This window comes from Pteronotus mesoamericanus, unplaced genomic scaffold, assembly GCF_021234165.1.
Source record: "Pteronotus mesoamericanus isolate MK-2021 breed Mesoamerican mustached bat unplaced genomic scaffold, CSHL_Meso_final contig_166, whole genome shotgun sequence".
In the NCBI taxonomy this organism is placed as follows: Eukaryota; Metazoa; Chordata; class Mammalia; order Chiroptera; family Mormoopidae; genus Pteronotus; species Pteronotus mesoamericanus.
The window spans coordinates 1,821,175-1,846,496 of record NW_026555066.1 but is presented as its reverse complement, the minus strand read 5'-3'; the positions used below and the strand labels follow the sequence as shown (position 1 = coordinate 1,846,496).

Sequence of the window (25,322 nt, the reverse complement as noted above, 5' to 3'; positions counted from 1 at the left end):
CATACGCATATTACTGCCTCGCTGAGAAGGAACTGCCCAGTTGTGGAGAGAACAGTTACCACAGCTGCCCCTTTCCACATCCACCCCGGGAAGTTCAGAGGAGCTGGCTGCTCCCAAACTCTGGTCTCCCCACCCTTGTTGTAGAGGAATCCCCTCCCTCCTCAGCTCATAAAGGACAAAATTATTTGCTTCAAGGGACTGTACTAAGCGGCAAAAGGAAAGACCAAACAATAAGTAAAATAAGACCCTGCAAACACCGAGATAGCATTGCTCTTTGTCCCAAGGCTGATCGCCACAGTCAGTCCACATGTCACTTTAGGCTGGTGAGCATCTCAGCCACACAGACTGAGGACTTGGCTTGGGACTAGTCCATGCAAGTTTGATCCTCAGGCTGAGGTTAAGTGAAAGGCGGCACCACAGCCCAGCCTGTGTGTTTAGGGGTGGGGGGAAATCTACTTTTCCTCACAACCTGTTTCCTTTTCTGCTCTTTGGAAGGGCCACGCCTCCCCCACTGCTCCTCTGCACCTTGTCTACAGCACATCTTCCTGTCCACTGCCCTGTCTGACCTTTCTTCTGGGTTACCCCTCTTACTCTAGTCCCTGAGGCAACTCACAGAAGCCAGGATATCATGGGCTGCTCTAGCATCGTCACGCTTTCTCCTGACACGGCTGCTCTGTGCTCCCAGTCCTGGAAGACTGTCTGACTACTCTTATTTTTATGTGCTCCTCTGACCCTGTTGACTCTCTGATGTCTCTTCCTGTTTCAACAGCCCCAGCTCTCATTCTCAGCTGATTGACGAAGGAGTTCTGACAGGCATATCCTGGGCTCCCAAAATGAGAAAATAAGCCTCCCTGCCCCAAGAAGGTGACATCTCTACCTTGCCTCTGAGGCCATACTGCTAGGCATCAACCTCTCTGTACAGGTGCACACAAAAACCCCCATGGCCGCAGACAGCCAGATGTTCAGATTCTCCTAGAAGGCACATTATCCCGTTCTCCACCTCTGAATGTGTGCTAACAGGCTTACATTCTCAGGCAGACAGAAACATACCTAGGTGCACACACACAGTCATAGGCCCACTCACTACATGTACACCCTATAAACACCTGACGTACATTTCCACACCCACAAACATACCTAATAATGCACAGGCACCTTCTAGTTACACATATGACACACAAGCACACAAATATATACATGTGTGCACACGAGGAGAGAGGGAATCTCAGTGGGTTATGATGCCTGGAAATATCCCTAAATGCACACATGCCTAGAAACTAACACACATTACAAAAACTAGTAGCAAACTTAGGGGCAGTCACTTCTTGTCACTTCCTAAAGCAGAGAAGTCAAGGTTGGACTGGCTGCTGAGAGTTCCTTGTCCATATCTACCCCCTAGTCCCACCCCCAGCTCTGGCAGACTATAGAAGACACTCATTTCTTAACAAGGATATGAGTAGGAAACAACTATCCTTCCCTGTTCCACAGATTTCCAAGTGTGGACCTTACTGCCAGTGACATCTCTGCACAGCAAGAGTAAGCCTTGGGTTGGGCACAAATTGTGGTGCTTGGGAATGGAGGTCTTGGGCCACTTACCCTCAGACTGGTGGAGCCAACCAGCAGGACATCAGGTATGGTACTAACTTCTTCACCGTGGGTGGGAGCCCCTGGAGCCGAGGAAACATCAATAACTGCACTGAGGCAACCGCCTTTCATTCTTTGATAAACAATTTCTCTTTTGGCCAACACACACACACACACACCCTGCTCACAACACTCTGGTCTATGATCATCCAGTTTCTCAGTCCTCATGGGTTGGGGCTGCTAGTACTACTTACATCCTTTGGGAAAGATTGGGACTTGGCATCAGAAGGTTTGACTACCTCACTTTCGCCGGGCTGTGTGACAGTGGACAAACCTTTCACTTTTTTGAGTCTCATCATCCTCAACTGTAAAGTGGATGTAACAATGATAATACTTACTCAACGAGATGGCTAGGAAGATTAAGCGAGGGGCCGTGCATGCAACTGCCTTGTAAAGTGCAAGGGGGAGCTGAGCAGATATTATGAGTCTTATCATCGCTAAGTATAAAAATAGACAGGAAAGAGCACTGTGATGCCGGTCCACATTCTCACCAAGGTGGGAGAAAGTCTGTCTGTCCTGTCTGATTCCTCTGGAAATCACAGCAGAGTCTGTGGCCAGAGGGTGAGTCTAGGGGTCAATCCTCTCACCATCATTCTACTAGAATGCAAGCTCCATGGGATCAGGCTTTTGTTGTTTGTTTGCTTTATTCACTGATATAACCCAGGTGCCTAGAACGGTGCCTCGGGCATATTCAACAGTCCAAAAATACTAGGCGTGTGAGTCAATGAGTCCTTTTGAGCATCTAGTGAAAAAAGATGTCAATGACAGTGATAATAAGTACTTTCAAGTTGCTGAGGTATTCCCACAAAGAAATCAGATGAGATGACAGCAGAATATTACCTCACTCATGTTTAAATGAAGGATACGGAATTATTTTAAAATATAAAGACCACTGAAGCTGAGGGGGCACGTGCAATGAATCATTCATCTAAGGGTCAATTGTGCAATTGTGCAAAAACAGGGATGTTGCTAAGATGCTCTGAAGGTGGTCCGGGATTCTTCCCCTGATCCCGGGACAGATTCTTGAATGGGGAAGGAATGCAATTCATAGCTACAGCTTACAGTAGTCAGTCAAGCACCTATGACGTTCCGGGTGTGTACTTTTATTACTTACATTATAAAATGTCACCCTCACCACAACCCTGTGTGATAGGGTTTATAATCCCCCATTTTCCAGGAGACATGCCTGGAATTCAGAGAAGTTAGAGAACTTATACAGGGCCATGCAAGATTTCTATTAAATGGCAGAATGAAGATTTAACATCACGTCTCTCCAAGTCCAAAATATGTACACTGCTCTTAAACCTTAAATGGCACCACCCTCTATTGTCTGAGAGCTGGTTAAAAGTGCTAATAGGGGGAATGCCAGTTTTTAGGTGAAGTTTGCAACCGCAAGAGGGATTTAGACGCAATAAATTGATAGGGAGGCACATTTTCACAGACTACCTATTAACAAAATCTCAAACTAACACAGGGTGCTCCATTGTGCAAAGACAAGACTACTTCTTGGCTTTCAAAAATAACCCTACTTTGCCAGTACACGCTTCAATGGGTACTAAAGGGGCACAGGGGATGACCACTTACGTTCACGATCAAAGATTCTTCAGGCCCTTCCAGTTTGGCTGCTTCATTTTAGGCAATTAAGGAGTCAATTCAAAGTTCTACTTACTTCTCCTTCTCCCCAATGAAACGACGCTTGGGGATTGGAAGGAAGGGTGTGGCTTACGTGGTAGTGGCATGATGGTGGCAGTACAAAGACGCCTTCAGTCTCAGTGCTATCTCTTTGGGTTCTGCTTATGTGGCTATGCACTTGGAATACTGGTTTCTTACTGGACTGTTCTCTTGCTAGACTTGTGGGTCCCCCTGATATTTGGTTGCAACTCAGAGTTGACTCCAATGTGGGTGCCCAGTGTAATGTTCATTACAACAAGGACCTCTGGCCATTTTCCCTTACCCATCGTACTGGGTTGAGTAGCGTGCCCCCAAGAGTCATGTCTATCTGGCACCTCAGAGTATGACTTTATTTGGAAATAAGGCCTATGCTGATGTAATTAGTTAAAATGAGGCCATGCTGGACTAGGGTGGACCCTAAACCCAATACAACTGTTGCCTTCATGTAAAATAAAGGACACACAGAGACACAAACCGACATGAAGGATACAAAGACAAAGGCAGAGATTAGAGCGACGCATGTACAAGCCAAGGAACACCAAGGATGGCGCCAACCACCAGAGGCTAAGAAGAGCAAGGTAGGACCCTCCCCTAGAGGCCTCAGAGGGAGTGTGGGTCTGCCAATAACTTGCTTCAGACTTCTAGCCTACAGAACTATGAGAGAATATGTTTCTGTTGTCCTAAACCACCCAGTTTGTGGTACTTCGTTCCAGCAGCTCTGAGAATCTAATACGTGCAGCCAGTTATCAAAGACTTTGAGCACATACCTCCAGTGTATGTATATTTAACTTACCATTTATATGATGGTGACACTATATTAGTATGAGTATGCAATGCTCTTCATAAAACATACACTAAAATTAGAAATTGAAAAGGATGTGATAAAAAAACAAATATGCTGAGAATTTCTAATATTTTCTTCCTACACCTCAATAGCCCTTCTTACCCACCTTGTTGTGTGCACAAGCTACTTTGTAGACCAACGTGCTCCAAGATCTGTTCATCCCAGTTAGGGTGACTCTGGTGTGCTCAACAACAAACACTCAGCTGCCTTCAGACACTTACATGAGGCTGCTGACATATTCTTGATCTCTTTTAAAGCAAATGGCCGCCGTGGGAAGGCTCAAGAGTTCAGGGTCTGATCTCCCCATATTCACTCTGAGTAAAGTGCCTTCAGAGACTGCAAGAAAGCTTTTGTCTTCCAACAGTCATAATGGCCCCATTGCTGTTGGCACGTGCCAACTCTTTGTCCAGCTTTACCATCCACCTAAATACGGCCACTTACAGGAGTTGTCAGAACATGATATCAGGACACACATATGTTAACTAATTTTCTTTTCTTTCTCCATCTCTCTCTCCCTTCACCTCCCCACACTTCTGAGAAAAATAAACACTTTATTTTACTTTTTCCCCCTAAGACTCAATGACCTAATTCTCCTGTATACCAAGTCATCCTTCTTCCCAAGGCTACATGCACACTTTCCCTCACCCCAGGGCCCTTAGGACTGTTGGAAGGCAAAATATTTATTGAAAAACTAATGGCAAATACTTATGTGTGTTATTTCAAACTAGTACCCCCATTACACAACATTGCTTCTGGAAATTACACCATCCAGAAAGAAGCAGATGATGAGACCATCTCTTAGATTGAAAGTGTCAAGATGGGACTGCTCCATTCTTGAATATAATACAAGAAGAGATGGCAGGAAGCCCCGGAAGTGAAGATGATAAGAGATACACTAGCCTCCAACTTCTACTATTGTTTCCTGGAGAACCCAGTAGGATCCTCATGGAGTGGGTCCAAGGGGGCCTTTATTTCCTGGGGATATGCAGGGGCATGTTTAAGAATCTTCCCTCTTGGGCAAAGAAGAGCAACCTTTCCAAGGGATCCTGCCAAGATTTACCAGTTCTTCTGGCACGCTACTGGTAAGGAAGGAAAGTGACTGAGACAGTTCCCAAGGCTGGCGTGTATGCTTGCAGGTCAAAAATTGATGAGGAGAGACAAACCCTAGTTCCTATGAATGGAATGTGGAATATGTGCCCATTCTACAATGACAATAAAAACCAGAGCACATCTGATTGAGGATCTTTGTTTCTATTTACTTTTTTATTTTTCATTGTAAAAGTTATACCCATTAAGCACATTGAAACAAACTTTTAAAATAGAATAAAGAAGATATGACCCAAAAGCTGCCCAGACCCAACCCTCTGGCCAGGAAAACCACGACTGTCATTGCACGCCAGCCGAGTTTCTAAACTAGGACCCCTTTGTTTCTCCAGTCCTGGCAAGAAGTGAGCAGATTATATTTTCTTCAACAAAGAAATGGCCCAGAGGAGACGAGTTGGGAAAGGTAGTATGTTAAGAGACTCTAAGCGACCTATCAGCCACATGCAATATGTGGAACTTGATCAAACGAGTTGTATAAATACATTTAGGAGACAAATTGGGAAAATGGAAATGTTATTGGGTAGTAGATGATGCTAAGTCAGTCTTAGTCATTTCCTTGGGTGTGATATTGTGCTGTGATTATGATAAAATGGGTCCTTATCTATTAAAGTGTGTTTCTGGATGAAATGAGTTGATGCTTACACTTTGCTTCACAGTACTCCAGAAAAAAAATTTTGTGTAATGGGATATACATGAAACACCAATTGAAAAAAGTTAATGATTGTTGAAGTTGATAGCCCTTGAACTTTATGGCACACGGAGTGCATTATACTATTCCTTCTGCTTTCATGTGTTTGAAATTTTCCACAATAATAAAATAAATGAAATGCTTGAATTACTAAGGGTAACATGGCGGCAAGGGATGAGGAACAGAAAAATATAAAATAGCCACATTCATGGGAACAAAATAGCAAGTGAAATATGAAAATGGCTGTGAGCTCTCAGTCACACGTTCATAGGTGTCATGCCACTTCCAGATTCTGGCAGATATAAGCCATCCTTAACATCCCTAAGCAAATGGTGCTGGAGATGATTCTGAAATTTGAAACAAAGTTTGTTTACCCAGAGAAAGAACTTTGAAAGAAGGGGTTATCTTCCCGACTTCTTAAACATGTGTTATTTCTTAAAAATCACTTTTTTTTGTTCTTGTTAAAAGACATATAAGCAAATTATGTGTACAATAACACACACCTCTGGTAAGAATGTTGAGGGCAGTGTGCTTGAAATCCTCTTACCTAGAAAATACCACACGACAGGAATTGCTAACTCTTTTCTATGTATGCTTAGTAGAGGAAATAATTGAGGTGCAGAGAGACTTTGAGGTGTCACAACCAAGGGCACATGTCTTAATCAAAGTCATCACCATCCACAAGGCAATAGCAATATAGTAAAGAACCTTTCACTCTTTAGGAACTTCTGCCCAGGGGATCCTCTGTCTCTGGGGATCCATAACCCTGGGACAGGAGGTGACAATATTTCCATGGTGCCCCACTATATGTATATCACACCTCTGTACATTGCTGTGGCACTGGTAGAACAGAATGCTGAGACGGTTCCCAAAATTGTGTGTGTGCCTCTGTGTGTGTGTGCATGTGTGTGTGCGCGCACGTAGAAGGGATGGGCCCTCGCTGGAAAGGGGAGTTGAAAAGATGTCTCAGTCTACAGAAACTGTATTTTCAAACAAAAATAGAGAAGGGTGATATAAAAATGGGTGTTACTATTTTGTAATCTTTCATTGAGTATAAAACACAGGCAAAGCTCTGCTTAAGGAACCAGCAAAGGTGGGACCACTCTCCTGTCTCCCTCCCTTCAAAAAGAGACAGACAGACAGAGAAAAGGCCAATCTTTACCTACTTATCCAGGATTTTGACATCAGAAATTGGCATTTATATTTTAGCATATTATAGGTTTGGGGACTATACACTTGTTTTGTATGATGTTTGTGCGTGCACATGGATATGTAGGTCTCTGTAACCATGGGTGGGAGGACAGTGTGGGGTGAGTATGCATAAGGGCCCATGCGTATGTGGGTGTGTGTGGGCATGTGCGTGTGTCCCACATGTAGGTGTGTGCACGCATGTGTGGCCAGTGTGCTTATGTATGTATGTATGTACGGGTCAACAGAGCACTGTAGCCTTCTTATTGACAAAGGTTCTTAAAAGTCACGATGTGGCCTGAGATTCAGCCTCTGGTGCTGTGTCTGTGACCAGTATCAGTAACAGATAAATTCCACTCATGGCGGGAGAGAGCCTCCTGGAGCTAGGTGCTTTCCACACATCATTTCTGAAAGTCCTCACAGCACCACCAGGTGTCCTCAGCTATTTACAGCCGTCCCAAGTCACAGCTGAGGAAAGTGGGATCCGTGGGGCTCCAATTCACAGAAATATTATGCATCCATTCAAATATAAAGCAACTCTTAAACTCCTTCTCCTTCTTTCTCTTTCTCCTTCTCCTTCTTCTTTCTTCTTCTTCTTTCAAATAAAAAAATCTGCCCTGGCTGGTGGATTGAGCTCCAGCCTGCAAAGCAAAGGGTCACCGGTTTGATTCTAGTCAGGGCACATGCTTGGGTTGCCGGCCAGGCTCCCAGTAGTGGCGCTCAAGAGGCAACTATACATTGATAGTTTAACACACTGATGTTTATCTCTCTCTTTCTCTTTGCCTTCTTCTCTATCTGCAAAAAAATAAATAAAATGAAGTAAAGTAGAAATCTGAAAAAAGCAAAATATGAGGAAAGACAGGTCCAGGTAGAGTAAGGAGCATGAAGACCCTGAGATGAAAATATGCATAGGTTTTGTAAGGAGCACAGAGTTTACATATATTTAGCTTTTAGTATGTAGCAGGCTCTGCTTTCAACACTTGATATTTAGTATCTGTTGATACTTTTCCACAACTGTAAAAGTCAGGTGCTATTATTATAATTTTTCTCATCATAGATAAGGAATTCAAGAGAGGGTGTCTAAATAACCTGATTAAATTTATATAGCCAGTGGTGGGTAGTTGGGATGAAAACACACGTTTGAATCAACAGGCTGTGGTCTTTTTTTAAAAATTAATTAATTTATTTTTTCAAATACATTTGTCTCTGCTTACCCCCCATCACTTTCCCTTGCCCACTCCCTCCTTCCCTCCCTCCCTCAACTCCTCCCCTTTGGTTGTATCCATGAGTCCTTGCTATATGTTCCTTGACTTTCCCCTTCCCTTCCTTTTCCCCCGCCCCCCCCTCCCTCCTTCCCTCTTGTCCCTGTTGGTTTCTTTTCCTTTCAGTGTTGCTGGTCTTATTTTCCTTGGATCTAGGTATTGTTGGTTAGGTTCCACTTATAGGTGAGATCATATGGTATTTCTTTCGCCCCCTGGCTTATTTCGCTTAGCATAATGCTCTCCACTTCCATCCATGCTGTCGCGAAGTTTAGTAGTTCTTTTTTTCTTTCTGCTGTGTAGTATTCCATTGTGTAAATGTACCATGGTTTTTTGATCCAATCATCTACTGATGGGCATTTAGATTGCTTTCAACGCTTGGCTATTGTAAATTGTGCTGCTATGAACATTGGGGTGCATAGGTTCTTTTGAATTGGTGTTTTGGGATTCTTAGGGTATAGTCCCAGCAGGGGAATCACTGGATCAAAAGGCAGTTCCATTTTCAGCTTTTTGAGAAAATTCCACACTGCTTTCCACAGTGGCTGTACCAGTCTGCATGCCCACCAACAGTGGACTAGGGTTCCCTTTTCTCCACAGCCTCGCCAGCCCCTGTTGTTTGTTAATCTGTTTATGATGGCCATTCTGACCGGTGTGAGGTGGTACCTCATGGTGGTTTTGATCTGCATTTCTCTGATGGCTAGTGATGCTGAGCATCCTGTCAAGTGTCTCTGGGCCCTCTGTATCTCCTCCTTGGAAAAGCATCTGCCCAGGTCCTTTTCCCATTTTTGATTGGATCATTTGTCTTCTTGGAGTGGAGTCGAGTGAGTTCTTTATAAATCTTGGAGATCAAACCTCTATCTGATGTATCGTTAGTGAATATATTTTCCCATAGGTTTGGCTCCCTTTTCATTTTGCTGATGTTTTCTTTAGCCGTGCAGAAGCTTCTTATTTTGATGAGGTTCCACTTGTTTATTCTTTCCTTTATGTCCCTTGCTTTAGGAGACATATCAGTGAAAAAATTGCTGTGTGGGATATCTGAGAATTCCCTGCCAATGTTCTCCTCTAGGACTTTGATGGTGTTGCGACTTATGTTTAAGTCTTTTATCCATCTTGAGTTTATTTTTGTGTATGGTGTCAGCTGATGATCCAATTTCAATTTTTCATATGTAGCCGTCCAGCTCTCCCAACACCATTTGTTGAAGAGGCAATTATTGCTCCATTTTATCCTTCTGTCCCCTTTGTCAAATATTAGATGCCCATATAGCCTTGGACTTATTTCTGGGCTTTCCATTCTGTTCCACTGGTCTATGGGTCTGTTCTTGTGCCAGTACCAGATTGTTTTGAGTATAGTGGCTTTGTAATATAGTTTGATGTCCGGTATTGTGATCCCTCCTACTTTGTTTTTCTTTCTCAAAATTGCTGCGACTATTCGGGGTCGTTTATGGTTCTATATAAATTTTTGAAATGTCTGTTCTATTTCTGTGAAATATGTCATTGGTATCTTAATAGGGATTTTGTTGAATCTATAAATTGCTTTGGGTAGTACGGACATTTTGATGATATTAATTCTTCCAATCCGTGAACACGGTATATGCTTCCATTTATTTGTCTCTTCCTTAATTTCTTTCTTCAATGTTGTATAGTTTTCTGCATACAAGTCTTTTACCCCTTTGGTTAAATTTCTTCCTAGGTACTTTATTTTTCTTGTTGCTATATCGAATGGTATTTTTTTTCTGATTTCTTCTTCTATTTCATTTTCTTCCTTTCCAGTTTGCATGTCTTTGATTTCTTCTTCTTGTCTGATTCCTGTGGCTAGGACTTAACAACACTAAGTTGAATAAGAGAGGTGAAAGCAGGCATCTCTGCCTTGTTCCCAATCTTAAGAGGAATGCTTGCAGTTTTTGCCTTTTTGAGTATGATGATGTCTGTGGTTTTATCATATATGGCCTTTATTATGTTTAGGTATGTTCCCTCTATTCCCACTTTGCTGAGAGTGTTTATCATAAATGGGTGCTGGATTTTATCAAATGCTTTTTCTGCATCCATTTACAAAATCATGCAGTTTTTATCCTTTATTTTGTTTATGTGGTGAGTCACATTTATTGATTTGTGAATGTTGTACCATCCTTGCATTCCTGGAATAAATCCCACTTGATCATAGTGTACGATCTTTTTGATGCATTGTTGTATTTGGCTTGTTAATATTTGGTGAGGATTTTAGCGTCTATGTTCATCAGGGATATTGGCCTATAATTTTCTTTTTCTTTTTGTAGTGTTTTTATCTCGTTTTGGAAATAGGAAAATAATTTTGGGCGCTTTCCCTCTTCTTGAATATTTTATAAATAGTTTGAAAAGGAGAGGTGTTAGTTCTTCTCAGAGTCTTTGGCAAAATTCACCTGTAAAGCCATCTAGTCCAGGGCTTTTGTTTATTGGGAGTTTTCTTTTTTTAATTATTATTGCTTCAGTTTCAGTAGGTGTAATCTGTCTATTCAGATTCTCTGATTCTTCCTGATTTAGTTTTGGAAGACTATATATTTCTAGAAATTTATCCATTTCTTTCAGGTTGTCTAGTTTATTGGTATACAGTTGTTCATAATATTTTGTCACAATTTTTTTTATATTTCTTTGGTGTCAGTTGTGATTTCTCTTCTTTCATTTCTGATTTTATTTGGGTTCTTCTTCTCTTCTTTTTCTTCTTCTTCATGAGTCTGGTTAAAGGTTTGTCAATCTTTTTTTAGCTTTTAAAAATCTCTATTGTCTTCATTGATGATTAAATTGATTCACACTCATAAAATTAAAATACTATAAAATAATAATGAGTTGATATATGAGGTCTTTCAGGAAAGAGTTGAGCCATTTTTAATATAATGAGAATGGTTTGCGTGACATGAGAACTTGGCAGCCAAGGAGAGTGGACTGGAATATGCATGCATGAACAATGATGACTTCACCGTACAAGTCAGTGGGGGCAGTAGTCGCCACTGGGTGAGCATGTGTACTGTGTGGCTATCATATTCAAAATGTCTGAGCAAGCAGAGCAATGAATCTGCATCAAATTTTGCATTAAGCTTGAACATTCTTCCACAGAAACTATTTGGATGTCTCAGAAGGCCACAGCTATGGGCAACTGGTGATTGGCAGCTTCATCACAAAAACGTGCCCACTCATGCATCATGTCTCATGGAGAGATTTTGGTGAAACATCGAATCACCCAGGTAACTCAGTCCCCCTACAGCCCAGATTTGGCACTCTGAAACTTCTGGTTTTTCCCAAAAATAAAATCATCTTTGAAAGGGAAGAGCTTTCAGAGCATCGATGAGATTTCAGGAAAATATGCCAGGACAGCTGATGGTGATTGGGAGAACTGTGTGAGGTCCCAAGGTGCCTACTTTGAAGGAGACTGAGGCATCATTGTCCTATGTACAATATTTCTTGTATCTTGTATCTTCTTCATTAAATGTCTCTATTTTTCATATTACATGGCTGGACACCTCTGGACAGACCTCATAAACTAGTCATTTACTAAGGTACTATGCTAACTATTGTACATCCATAGAACTATTATTTTTTTTAGGTTTTATATTTTTTCTACTTTATATTTATTGTTTATTCTATTATAGTTGCCCAAATATTTTTTCCCTCTTGCCCCCCTCAGGCTGGCTCACCGTTCTCTCCTATAGTCAATCCCTTCTCCGTTGTCCATCTCCATGAGCCATTAATGCATGTTCTTTGATTAAAAAAAATAAAATAAAAATGGACTGCCTTATGATGCAGGGATTCCACTGCTGGGAATATGCCCTAAGGATCCAGAAACACCAATTCAAAAGAACTTATGCACCCCTACATTCATGGCAGTGCTATTTACAATAGCCAAGTATTGGAAACAGCTCAAGTGCCCATCAGTAGATGAGTGGATTAAAAAACTGCAGTACACTTACAAAATGAAATACTACACAGCATTAAGGGAGAAGGAAGTCCTGCTTTTTGCAACAGCATGGATATCACTGGAGACTACTTTGCTAAGTGAAAAGTGCCAGTCAGTGAAAGACAACATATGACCTCACTTATAACTGAAATCTAATGAGAAAAATAAACTAACAAGAAAAATAGAACCAGAGACCTGGAAACATGGAACAGATTGATAGCTGTAGGAAGGGAGGAGGGAGGGGGAATGGTGGAAGGAAGGGTTTGTCAATATTGCATACCTTTTCAAAAAACCAGCCCTTGGATATGTTGATATTTTATATCATTTTTATACTCTATTTTGTTTATTTCTGCTCTGATCTTTTTAAAAAATATTAATAATCATATGACTTCTTTTTTTGAAGATTTTATTTATTTATTTTTAGAGAGGGGAAGAGAGGGAGAAAGGCACAGACAAACATCAATATGTGGTTGCATTTGACGCACCCCCTGCTAGGGACCTGGCCTGCAACCCAGGCATGTGCCCTACACTGGGAATCAAACCTGAGGACCCTTTAGTTCACAGGCCGGCACTCAATCCACTGAGCCATACCAGCTAGGGCTGTTTCTGCTCTGATCTTTACTATTTCCTTCCTTCTATGTACATTGAACATTGTTTGTTGTTGCTTTTCAAGTTCCCTTAACTGTAAAGTTAGATTATTTATTTGAGCTTTTCTTGTTTTTTGAGATAATCCTGTAATGCTGTGAATTCCTCTCTTACAATAGCTTTCCCAGTGGCCCACAGATTTTGGATTGTTGTGATCTCATTTTCATTTGTTTCAAGGTATGTTTTGTTTTCTTCTTTGATTCCATTGTTGACTCATTCATTGTTTAATAATAGGTCATTTAGCTTCCATGTCTTTGCATGTTTTTCAGTGTTCTTCTTGTGATTGCTTTCTAGTTCCATAGCATTATAGTCAGAGAAGATGTTTGATATGATTTCAATCTTCTTAAATTTATTGAGACTTATTTCGTGTCCTAACATGTGGTCTATCCTAGAAAACGTTCCATGTAAACTTGAAAAGTGTGTATATTCTGCTGCTTTGGGGGTCAAATGCTCTGTATATAGAGAACCCCAAAGATTCCATGAAGAAACTACTAGAACTCATAAATGATATTAGCAAAGTAAGGGGATACAAAATTAATATCCAAAAATCAGTTGTATTTTTATGAAAATAACAAACAGGAAGGGAAATTTTTTTAAAATCCCATTCACAATTGCTTCAAAAAGAATAAAATACCTAGGAATAAACCTAATCAAGGATGTAAAAGACCTGTACTTGGAAAATGGTAAGACTCTAAAGAAAGAAACTGAAGAAGATATAAATAAGTGGAAGCACATACTGTGTTCATGGATAGGAAGAATTAACATCATTAAAATGTCCATACTACCCAAAGCAATCTATAGATTCAATGCAATATCTATCAAGATTCCAATGATGTATTTCACAGAACTAGAACAAAAAAAATATTTCAAAAATTTATACGGAACCACAAAAGGCCCATAGCAACAGCAATCATGAGAAAGAATAAAAAAGTTGGAGGAATCATGCTACCTAATATCAAACTATACTATAAGGCTATAGTAATCAAAACAGTCTGGCACTGGCATAGAAACAGACACATAGATCAATGGAACAAAATGGAGTCCAAATATAAACCCACAACTTTATAATCAATTAATATTTGACAGAGGAAGCAAGCACATACAATGTGCTAAAGACAGTTTATTCAATAAATGGTGTTGGAAAAATTGGACAGATACATGCAAGAAAATGAAACTAGACCACATTACACCTCACAAAAGAATAAATTCAAAATGGATCAAAGACTTAAATGTTAGACCAGAAACCATAAAAATCCTAGAAGAAAAGATAGGCAGCAAAATCTCAGACATTGCTGATAATATTTTATCAGATATATCTTCTCAGGCAAAGGAAACAATAGAAAAAAACAAATGAATTTAACTACACCAAACTAAAAAAATTTTGCACAGCAAAGGAAAACATCAACAAAATAAAAAGACAACCCACAGAATGGGAGAACATATTCGCTGATACATCTGATAAGGGGCTAATATCCAAAATTACAAGAATCTAAAAACTCAACCCCAAAAAACAAGCAACCCAGTTAAAAATGGGCAAAGGATCTAAATAGACACTCTCCAAGAAGGACATACAGATGGCCCATAGACACATGAAAATGTGCTCAACATCACTAATCATCAGAGAAATGCAAATAAAAACCACAATGAGATATTATCTCACACCTGTCAGAATGGCTATCATCAATAAATCAACAAATAAGGGGTGGCAAGGATGTAGAGAAAGGGGAACCCTTTTGCACTGTTGGTGGGAATGCAGATTGGTGCAGCCTCTGTGGAAAACAGTATGGAGATACCTCAAATGATTAAAAATGTACCTGTTTTTTGATCCAGTGACCCCACTTCTGGGAACAGATCCAAAGGAAGCCAAAAAAACTAATTCAAAAGGACATAAGAACCCCTATGTTCATTGCAGTGTTATTTACAATCACTAAGATATGGGAGCAGCCCAAGTGTCCATCAGCAGATGAGTGGATAAAACAGCTATGAGACATTTACACAATGCAATATTATTCAGCTGTAGAAAAGAAAATTGGACCCTTTGCAACAGTATGGATGGACATGGAGAACATCATGCTAAGTGAAACAAGCCAGCCAGAGAAAGACAAATACCATATGATTTCACTCATATGTGGAATCTAATGAACTGAACTGACAAGGAAAATAGAGACAGAGTCATAGATAGAGAACAGGATTACAGCTGACAGTGAGAGGGTAGGGGGTGGAAGCATTGAGCAAAAAGGAAAAACAACTTATGGACATGGACAACAGTATAGTGATTGTGGGGGGTTAGGGGGTATAAGGAGACTAAATGGTAATGGAAAAAATACAATAAAAATATGAATTAAAAATAAATAAATTAAAAAATACAATAATTTTTTTTTTTTTTACAATTTGATTGGCAATTGCTCCACCCTTAGCCCCAGTCCCTTTTTTAGTGTGGCATACCCTCCCAGTGTAAGAAAAGGGGAGCATACACAGAGTGGTAGCCAACATGGCAAAATTAAGAACTTTGAAAAAGTCAATCATTTTGAACTCACTCAAGAGTAGTTTCAATAGAGTGATAAAGGCAGAAGCCATGTGGAGGACTAAAAATGGTATAGGAGGTAAATGGAGCCCTGCCTGTGGTTCAGTTTGTTGAGGGCCAGCTTGTAAATGGAGGTAAGTGGAAATGACATAAGAAGAATATGTCTAGAAAACTATGGCAGTGAAAGGAATGAAAGAAATAATATCAGTACAGCACCCATTTATGATGAAAACACTCAGAAAAGTGGGAATAGAGGGAGCATACATACCTCAACATAATAAAGGCCATGTTCAAGAAACCTACAGCCAACATCATACTCAATGGGCAAAAACTAAAGGTTTTCCCATTAAGTGCAGGAACAAGACAAGGGTATCCATTTTTACCACTTCTATTCAACATAGTATTGGAAGTTCTAGCCACAGCAATCAGACAAGAAAAAAAAATAAAAGACATCCAAATTGGAAAGGAGGAAGTAAAATTGTCACTGTTTGCAGATGACATGATAGGGTACACAGAAAACCCTATAGACTCCACCAAAAAATGACACAACCTAATAAGTGAATTTGGCAAAACTGGGATACAAAGTCAATGTTCAGAAATCAAAAGCATCTTTGTACACTATCAATGAAGTATCAGAAACAAATATTAGGGGGAAAATCCCATTTGCTATAGCAACAAGAAAAATAAAATACCTAGCAATAAACTTAACCAAGGAGATAAAAGACCTGTACTCAGAAAACTACACAATACTGAAGAAAGAAATTAAGGAAGACACAAATAAATGGAACCACATACCATGTTCATAGATTGGAAGACTTAACACCATTAAAATGTCCATACTACCCAAAGCAATCTGTAGATTCAATGCAGTCCCTTCAAAATCAATGACATATTCCACATATACAGAATATTTCAAAAATTTATATGGGACCATAAATGATCCTGAAAAGCCTCAGCAATTTTGAATAATTTTGAAAGAAGAACAAAGTAGGAGGGATCACAATACCTGGCATCAAACTATATTACAAGGCCACTACCATCAAAATAGTCTGGTACTGGCATAAGAACAGACACACAGAACAGACACACAGAACAATGGAACAGAATAGAGAGCCCAGAAATAAACCCATGTCAATATGGTCAGTTAATATTTGACAAAGGGGGCTGGAGCATAAAATGGAGTAAAAATAGCCTCTTCAACAAATGGTGTTGGGAGATCTGCACAGGCACATGCAAAAAAAAAAAAAAAAGAAAAGAAAAAGAAAGAAAGAAAGAAACTAGACCACCAAGTTACACAATACACAAAGATAACCTCAAGATTGATAAAAGACTTAAAAATAGGTCATGATACCATAAAAGTCCTAGAGGGGAACACAGGCAGGAAAATTTCATATCCCATGCAGCAATATTTTCACCAACACATCCCCTAGGGCAAGGCATATAAAGGAAAGAATAAACAAATGGGACTACATCAAAGTAAAAAGCTTCTGCACAGCTAAAGAAAACATCAACAAAATGGAATGGGAAGCAACCACATGGGAAAACATATTTGCCAATGGTACCTTGGACAAGGGTTTTATCTCCAAAATATATAAAGAACTCACATGACTCCACACCTGGAAGACAAGCAATCCAATTGTAAAATGGGCAGAGGACCTGAATACACATTTCTCTAAGAAAAACATACAAAGGGCGCATAGACACATGAAAAAAGGCTCAACATCACTAGCTATCAGTGAGATACAAATTAAAACCACAATGAGATACCACTTCGCACCAATCAGAATGGCCATCATTAACAAATCAACAAACAGCATGTGCTGGCAAGGTGGTGGAGAAAAGGAAACCCTTGTATACTGTTGGTGGGAATGCAGACTGGTGCAGTCACTCATGAAAACAGTATGGAATTTCCTCAAAAGACTAACAATGGAACTGCCTTTTGATCCAGTGATTCCACTGCTGGGATTATACCTTAAGAATCCTGAAACACCAATTCTAAAGAACCTAGACACCCCAGTGTTCATAGCATCATTATTTACAATAGCCAAGTGTTGGAAACAGCCTAAGTGCCCATCAGTAAATGAGTGGCTCAAAAAACTATGGTACATTTATTCAATGGCATACTATGCAGCAGAAAGAAAGAAGAAACTCCTACTATTCATGACAGTATGGATGGAACTATGAAGCATTATGCTAAATGAAATAAGCCAGGCAGAGAAAGACAAGTACCATATGATCTCACCTATAAGTGGACCCTAATCATCAAAACAGAGAAACAAGCAGAATAGAACCAGAGACATCGAAATAAAAAACAAACTATAGTGACCAGTGAGGGAGGGGGTGGGGATAACAGGGGAAAAAAGGGGAAGAAGCAAGTCACAAACATGTATAGAAGACACACAGGCAAGGGCAACGGGATGGGGATTCCCTGTGGGAGGGGCTGTGCTGGAAAATGTGGGATAACTGTAATTGAACAATATATAAAATAAAGAAAGAAAGAATATCGTGGACAGAATCATCATGCAAATACTATGAAATGTTTTAAATGTGAAACCCAAATCAAGACCTTGCACAGATTTTTTGGTCTCTTCTGGGGACAATGTACACTGCAGGAGGAAGTATTAAGATTTGGGGGACATTTCTAATAACTTATAGAGATGATGGGACATTGTTTTTGAAGAACCATCATAGAAAGTCTAGGATGTCTAGTTGCTGAATATAACTGTCTAGAAAAAAAAAAACATGGCTGCTGCTGGAATAGACAGAAAAGTGTGGGAGCAAGGCCCCTTGACTTGCAGGAATGGGTCATAGGAAGGAGGCTAGTGGTGCAGCATCAGAAAAAAAGCAGGATTCTTTTTCCTCTGAAACCACAGTAAAAGTGTGGAGGACGGATGCAGACAGAAGTGTGTTAATATAGGTGGTGGGGGTAAATCAGGCATTCTTATGAGTATTTTGACTTCAGGTAAAAGGAAATGAAGTCAACTACTGAAGCTGAGTGAAGAACGGAATTTATTTTTATTTATTCATTCATCCATTCATTCAGCAGCACGTTAAGCACCTACCATATACTGTGATAGGCCTGAGAGGTTTACAAACACATAGTTCCAACCCTGGCCCTAGAGTAGCTACTACTGTGTTAGCAAGGCAATCAAGATAAAGGTACTGAAAATAGTGCAGAAACAACAGAAGTTGGACATTGCAAATCAACACTGAATCACCTAGGGACCAAATCCTAATAGGCAAGCTCCTCCCCAACAGGCATGTGGGAGGTATCTGTGGTTAAGGGGCTGCTATTGTGGGCACTCTTGTAAGACCATATGGAAGGTGAGGGGTGAAAGTGACACCGAAAGTACTGGTCGTAGTACTGAAGCTAGAAAGGAAACCCAGCGTAACAAGAGAACTGATGGTTTCACAGACAGTAAGTAGGTGGTATCTTACAGCCAGGTCTTGGTGCTCTGGCGAGTATATGGTATTGGGTGATACTGTCTAGTAATGGAGCAGGAGTTTTGGCCTCATCCACCCTGGGTATCTTAGGAAAGTCATATAGCCTGATCTATTGCCCATTGGCATAGAGGCACATTCACCTGTAGCATGGGCAATTTTGTGTTACCAGTTGACAGGTCTCTCATTCCAGGTTATCTACATCCAGATTTCTCAAAAGCTGTCTGCTTTCTACACCATTCTGGTATATGCTCTCTTCCATAGCAACATCAGAAAAAGCAAAAAAAAAATTGTATTCTGTACTGAAGTGTAATGAGCTTCATGGGCTGCACTGAAGTTCATGGGCTTTGGGAACTGTGGTTTGAATACTTGCTCCACTACTTAAAATACTACAGTGAACTAAAGCAAATCACTTTTCCATTCGGTTTCCCTTTCCCAATCTGTGAAGTATGTTCAGTAATGATTGTCTCCCAGGATTGTTGTATGGACTCAGTGAGGTAGTACAGGTAAAGCTGTTACCATAGTGCCTTGGTACTCATGAAACATTATTACGCCTTTTTCTCTTTAATTGGGAATAACTACATCATTTCTCTAAGGTTTAAAATCTAGCACAGATCAGTGGCTAATATTTATTTCTCAAAGGCATGCAAGGACCTGCTCTGTTTTGTCAATCATATGTGATGGAGTCCATCTGAGGTCACTCTTCCTTACCTTCTCTACCTTTGTGGCCTTAGGAACAGGATGCACCCAACTTAATCATATAGCTTAGCTAATATAATCAAAACCCTTGGCTGCAAGTGACAGGATCCCAACTCTAACTTCAGTGAAACAAAGGGCTTTATTGGCTCACATAACTGAGAACTTTGGGGCTTCAGGAACAGGTAGATCCACAAGGTTCAAACGATGCTTTCAACTTCCTCCCCATCCAGTCCTACTTTTCTCCTCATGGTATGGATATAGAACTATCAGAGTCCCAGATTGCTGCCATTCTAGACTAAAGACTCCAGAATGAGGTGTGGAGTGGGGAGCAGAGGTAGGGAGCAAGACACTTCTTTCTCCCAGTGTCTATTCTTATCCAATTTAGCAGTGGACTCTGATTGCACAGGACCCTGTTGGGTCCTATGGCCATCCTCAGAAGAATCACTCTCATGGGAGGCGTGTGGGTGGAGGAATCGGGGAATTGAGAACTCTAATCAGGCCTAGCATGAGTGATATGCTCAAATCTTGGGAGGGGTGTGAGGAGCAGGGCAAAGTGATTCATAGCTCCACTGGAACTACAAAGGAGGACTACAGTGCTAAGCAAATTATGCGTCTCTTCTAAACACAGGCACTGCACATCACTCCTCTGTTGCACAGTCATGTGCTGTGACATAAAACACTGTGAAATGGTGAGGTGCACTCTCCTGGGAAGGTAAACTAATGTGGTACACCATGGAGAGGTGTGGTACAGTTATAAAAGACACTGTGAGGAGCTTAAGAACACTGGGGTGAGGAGCAGTGTTGCCACACATTCACCAGAGAGCCCAGCTCTGTATTTCAGCTGCTGCTCCCTCCCCTCTCCCAACCTCTCATTACTACCAATTCTTAGGCCTGTGTTCTTTTCCTTGCACTGTTCTCAAGACTCCCAACATACAACATGGCTACTTCCTCACTGAGCACCTTCCTTCTTAAGCCATTCCCTGAAGCTGAGTAGGATGTGATACACTGTCTTAGAGGAAAATACACTGATCACACTGTATTAGAGCACTGGGCACCTAATGAGGACTTGATGGATGAATGGGTGAGAACACATTACTGAGTGTGAATAGCACAAATAACTGAACTCATCTCCATATTCAACAACAATTTATTAACACAGAAATGAATAAGGCTTGGCCCCCATTCTCAGAATGCTTGGTGCAGAGGGGCAGACAATCACAAAGCTGCAGTAGAATCACAGTAGAATAAGTACTATCACTGAGGTACTCACAGACAAAGTACTTTGGAGGCACTGTGAGAGGGATACACAGGTGAGGGAGAAACAATTTTCCAATTTATACCTGCTTACAGCATTCAGGGAAGACTCCAGAGAAGTCACTTGTGAGTTGAGTCTTGAAGGAGGAGTAGAAGCCACCAAGTGAATAGTGAAGGAAGGAATCCTACAGGCTGGGACTCAAGAGGTGTAGGTAAGGTCAGGTAAGGGAGGGTTTCAGGAACCAGGCATGAATGATGGAATAATGGGAAAAAGAGAGAATGAGGAATGAGAATACTCAAACACAAACTCACAGCTCCACTGTGGAAACTTAAAGGTCTTGTTTCTCCATAGAGAGGGAAGAGGGGGAGAGGAGGGTGGGAGCTCCTAAGATATGGAACCCTGCCACTTCCTGAATCAGGCCACTGGGTTCCAACACCAAGGCTAGAAGCTTCACAGTTGTAATCTAATCCTTAAGCCACTAAATTGTCAAAAGGCCCTTTTCAGAAGGGAATCATTTGTATGAATGCAGTTCTAAAAGGGAGAGTCCCTGCTATATTCATCTTTCTCAGATGCTGTTGATTCTGCTTAAGAAATAACTCTACTTCCTTCAGGAAATCAGATGGGGTGTGGAACCTAAAAGAGGAAGGTGGGCTAGGGCTGAGGCCTTGCAGTGATCTCACAACTTAATTGTAAAAAGATGGTTATTATAGTCTCCATTTTTTTACAAAATTGTTTATGTGTAACATAAAACTCAAAAATATATTTACAAATACCTTTGTCTTATTATTCTTGTCTCCTCCATTTAGTTCTTTCATACCCGTATGTACTTTCAAATGCTTAAATTTAAAAAAAACCTTTTAAGCTTTTCAATTTTAGCATTTTTCTATTTAAATATATTTAACTTTTTCATTTTATTTAAATGTTATTTTTAATGGTTTTAAATTTTTATCCTTTTTAGTGTTTTTATTTAAAACTCTCAAATTCAATTCTCTAAAGTTCATGTTTTTAAATTCTCTATTCTCTAATTATTCCTTCTAGATTTTAAGTTTTTAAATAAATTAATTTTTGTCTTGAATTGTCTTAAACATCCCTTTTAAAACTTTCAACTTAAATTTGTTTTTATTCCAGATTTTTAAAAACTTTCTTAATAAACTTACTTGAATTTTGCTAACCTTTGATTTTCAACACATATTTTATGCTCTAATTTTAAAAGATTTATATTAACATTTTATTTCATTTAAGCTTTTAAGAGTTTCCTTCTTTTATAACTTTTGAATTTTAAAGCTGATTCTCTAATTTTTTTAGTAAACTTTTATATTTTTTTCGTTTTATTCATTTTACCTTTTTAGAACTAAGAAATTCTAAAATGTTTTTAAGCCTTATTTTAATAATCTTGAAGTTTTAAATTTAAAAAACTTCAGTTGTAAAACATTTAAAAATATCTAACTTAAGACATTTCAACATTTAAAAACTTTGTTTTAAAATAAAAATATGTTAAATGTTTTCCTTTTAAAGCTTTTAAAATTTTCTTTCAAAATATTATCTTTTTTCCCCAAACTATTTGGTCAGCAACAGCTGGAACACCCATCGTGAAGCTTTTTGCTGATAAATACCCCAACTTCCCACAATATTTTTGTAGGACAAATGACATATAGTAGCGCCAGAACATGTCTATTCACAATCTCCCCATCTAAAACATTATTTTCATTATGGTTTATGTGACCATTTTTGACCGTTCCTCCCTCCTCCATTTAAGGCTGAATGGTCACTAGTTAGTATTCATTTTTCCCACAGGCCATGGTAAAATATGTTCTTTATATCAAGGTGCTGTTATATAGGTGTTGTTGTCATTGTCCATTTCAGGAGGTTTTTGTGATATTTGAAGAGGTGCTCATTGTTATATAGGTAGGCAGGTTTGTTTCACTGCAGGATCCTTGCCTATTTATTTCTTTTTCTTTGTTCTGGTAAGTGGTCTGGTAAGACTAGTCTTTCTCTAGACCCTGTTTGTGATAGAACAGTAAATACCCTTCACTGTAGAGTAAGTCCTCGATGGTAGCCTTGGTGATGACAGCATCATCACAGCTGAACCACTGGTCCTTTTGTTGCCGGATAAAGCTGGTATAGTGTCCACTTTCCAAAGTTCCATGATGATTAATCACTGCAAACAAGGAATACTTATTCTCATTGGGCACACAATCTGTTGGTGGTTGGCCATCTTTCATTCTGCTCTCTTTAGTGGAGGCCAAAAATGGAGTCATGTCCAGCTCCAAGGGAAAGGAGATAAAAGTATTAATCTTTCGTCTTTGTTTGCCTAAATGTTCAAACCGCTTTAGATGAAAACAGGCCACAATGGGTAATTTCTTCATTGTGAGCTGTTTGGTAGATTCCTGGTAGCTTTGGCAACTACTACATTTGATTTTGGCACTGCTTCCTAGATGTTCTGGCCTTGTAAACCACTGCAAGCAGTCTGTGAGTGAGGGGATTCCTGGTATATAGTCATTCTTACTCACTGTGCTGTCAGCCCTCTCTGGACTCTGGGAACTGAATGTGGCACAAGAGCCAGGTAAGTCCAAACTGATGTCCCAGCATGGATCTATTGTGGTGGAGACGCTGTGGCAAGCTTGACATGTGACATCTGACTGCAAGCCACCTGTAAAAATTTGGTCTATAATGCAGTTACAGCAGTTGGGGTTACTGGCTTCCTGCCCAACACTATCATCTTTGCTGTGTCTATGCAGCACATCTAATATTGCAATAAGGAACTCATGGGCATCCTGCTGCCTGTACCCTGCTAAGTGTTCTGCATGAATCCATATCAGGTGCAGTAACTTATAGGGAATGTGAGGAGTTCGGCTCCCAGAGTACATTGCATGAAAAAGTGAAGACATTTCACAAACAAGACACAAGCTGGGGCTTGTCATTATACATTTGTGCTTGTCAGAGAGAAAGAAATCTTTCAGTAGAGGAATATGGGTAAGTGCCTGGACAATACAATTCATAAAGCAAGTGTTCCCAAGATTGATTAGCCCTCTCAGGCCTACAGTATAGACTGACTTTTTTCTCCTCTTTTTCTTGGGCTTCACCAATTTTGGCTCCTGTTCCTTTGACTCACAGGTTGATTGCTTCTCTTCAACACCTGATTCCATACATTGTTGTTGAGAAACATCTGTTGAGGTGGAAATTAATAATTTCAAAATTTTCTCTTTTGTTTCTTTGGCAATCTGTTCTATGTCTTTGTCATATACATAATCCTTACACATAAAGCAATATATAACCCCATGATAGAGGTCTACAGCTAAATTGTGCTGTTTTGTTTCTGCATGTTTATGAATATGTTTTTCAGTAAAGCAGCCAAAAAAGACACAGGAGAGACAAGAGTGGAGTCTGTTCATATGGGTACTACATACGTGACAGATGCACGACTTTGCCTTACGCTTCCTAGTTTCTGGGGTCCCACTCCAGACGAAACGCTGGTAGATCAGCCGAAGGTTCTTCTGCCAGTTCTTCACTACTTTAAAGCTCTCCACGTGACAGCAGCCTGCTGGACCCTGTTCAAACTCCACCTCCAGCAGCCAGTCGCCAAAGCCACCTCGATCCCCAGAGCCGCCTAAGTCACCAAAACAGCTTTGCCGCGTCTGGGGCCTGGGAGCCTGCCGGGATCTACGCAGAGGTCTGCGCCAGGGCCGAAGCCCTGGAGGTAGTGGAGGAGGATGGGCAGGGGGCGGGGTTGGGGCCGAAGGCCCGGGCGGGCCTCGGGAGCGGGCCCGGAGCCGGGGCCGAGGGCGGGGCTTGCGGCGTGGGCAAAGGGACGAGGAGCTGCTGTACCAGCGAGGGGGCTTTGAAGGGAGCACCTTCTCATCGCCGCAGTTGTTGCTCCACGTCAAGTTTTCCTCAGGCGCGGGCTTACGCTCTTGTAATGGCTCCAGCTTCATCTTCTCAGCTTCCTGGCCTGCACAATCCTTCCTTGCCCCCACCGCCGCCTCCTCCTCCATCTCCCCCGCCTTCTCAGATGCCTCCTCGGGCAAGGCTCCTCCCCCACCTCCCGAGCTCCAGCAGACCAAAGAGGCGGAGGGTAAGGAAGCTTCTCGAACTTGGGCCATCAGCTCACCGCCAGGCCTGAAGAGAAAGGCGTCTGGAATCGAGCTGCGACTGTAGATGGAATGAGACGGATTGCGGTGAATGATGTGCCTAGCTTCACAGCTGCGGCGGGCCATTAGTTCCCCGGGACCCTCCCACAGGCTCTGGAGCTCAACCGCGGATGCGGCGACTCCACCCCCTCTATTCAGAGATTCCCAAGCTAGTGTGAAGACAGATGGAGGCGGTTACCTGCTTTAAAGGCGATCGGACGGTGCCCGGGGCGGAGGGGGATGGTGCAGGGTGGCTGGGGGGGGGGCAGAAGGAGGGTGGAAAAGGTGGGGGCGGGGGTACGACCTGA

The 25,322-nt window shown here is 40.9% G+C and overlaps 2 protein-coding genes across 2 annotated transcripts in view; one reads left to right on the top strand and one right to left on the bottom strand.

Annotated features, from left to right (window-relative positions):
- Positions 1 to 24,285, top strand: part of MAGEH1 (MAGE family member H1) — a 34,402-nt gene extending 10,117 nt beyond the window's left edge. The window contains exons 2-4 of the transcript XR_008528506.1: positions 11,486 to 11,613; positions 13,088 to 13,145; positions 24,231 to 24,285. The gene's annotated coding sequence lies outside the window, so the exon portion shown is untranslated. The remainder of the gene's footprint in view (positions 1 to 11,485; positions 11,614 to 13,087; positions 13,146 to 24,230) is intronic.
- Positions 22,503 to 25,101, bottom strand: USP51 (ubiquitin specific peptidase 51). The gene has a single exon (XM_054565744.1). The coding sequence runs from the start codon at positions 25,099 to 25,101 to the stop codon at positions 22,870 to 22,872; it is 2,232 nt and encodes a 743-aa protein (XP_054421719.1). The 3' UTR covers positions 22,503 to 22,869.
- Between the last annotated feature and the right edge of the window lie 221 nt (positions 25,102 to 25,322).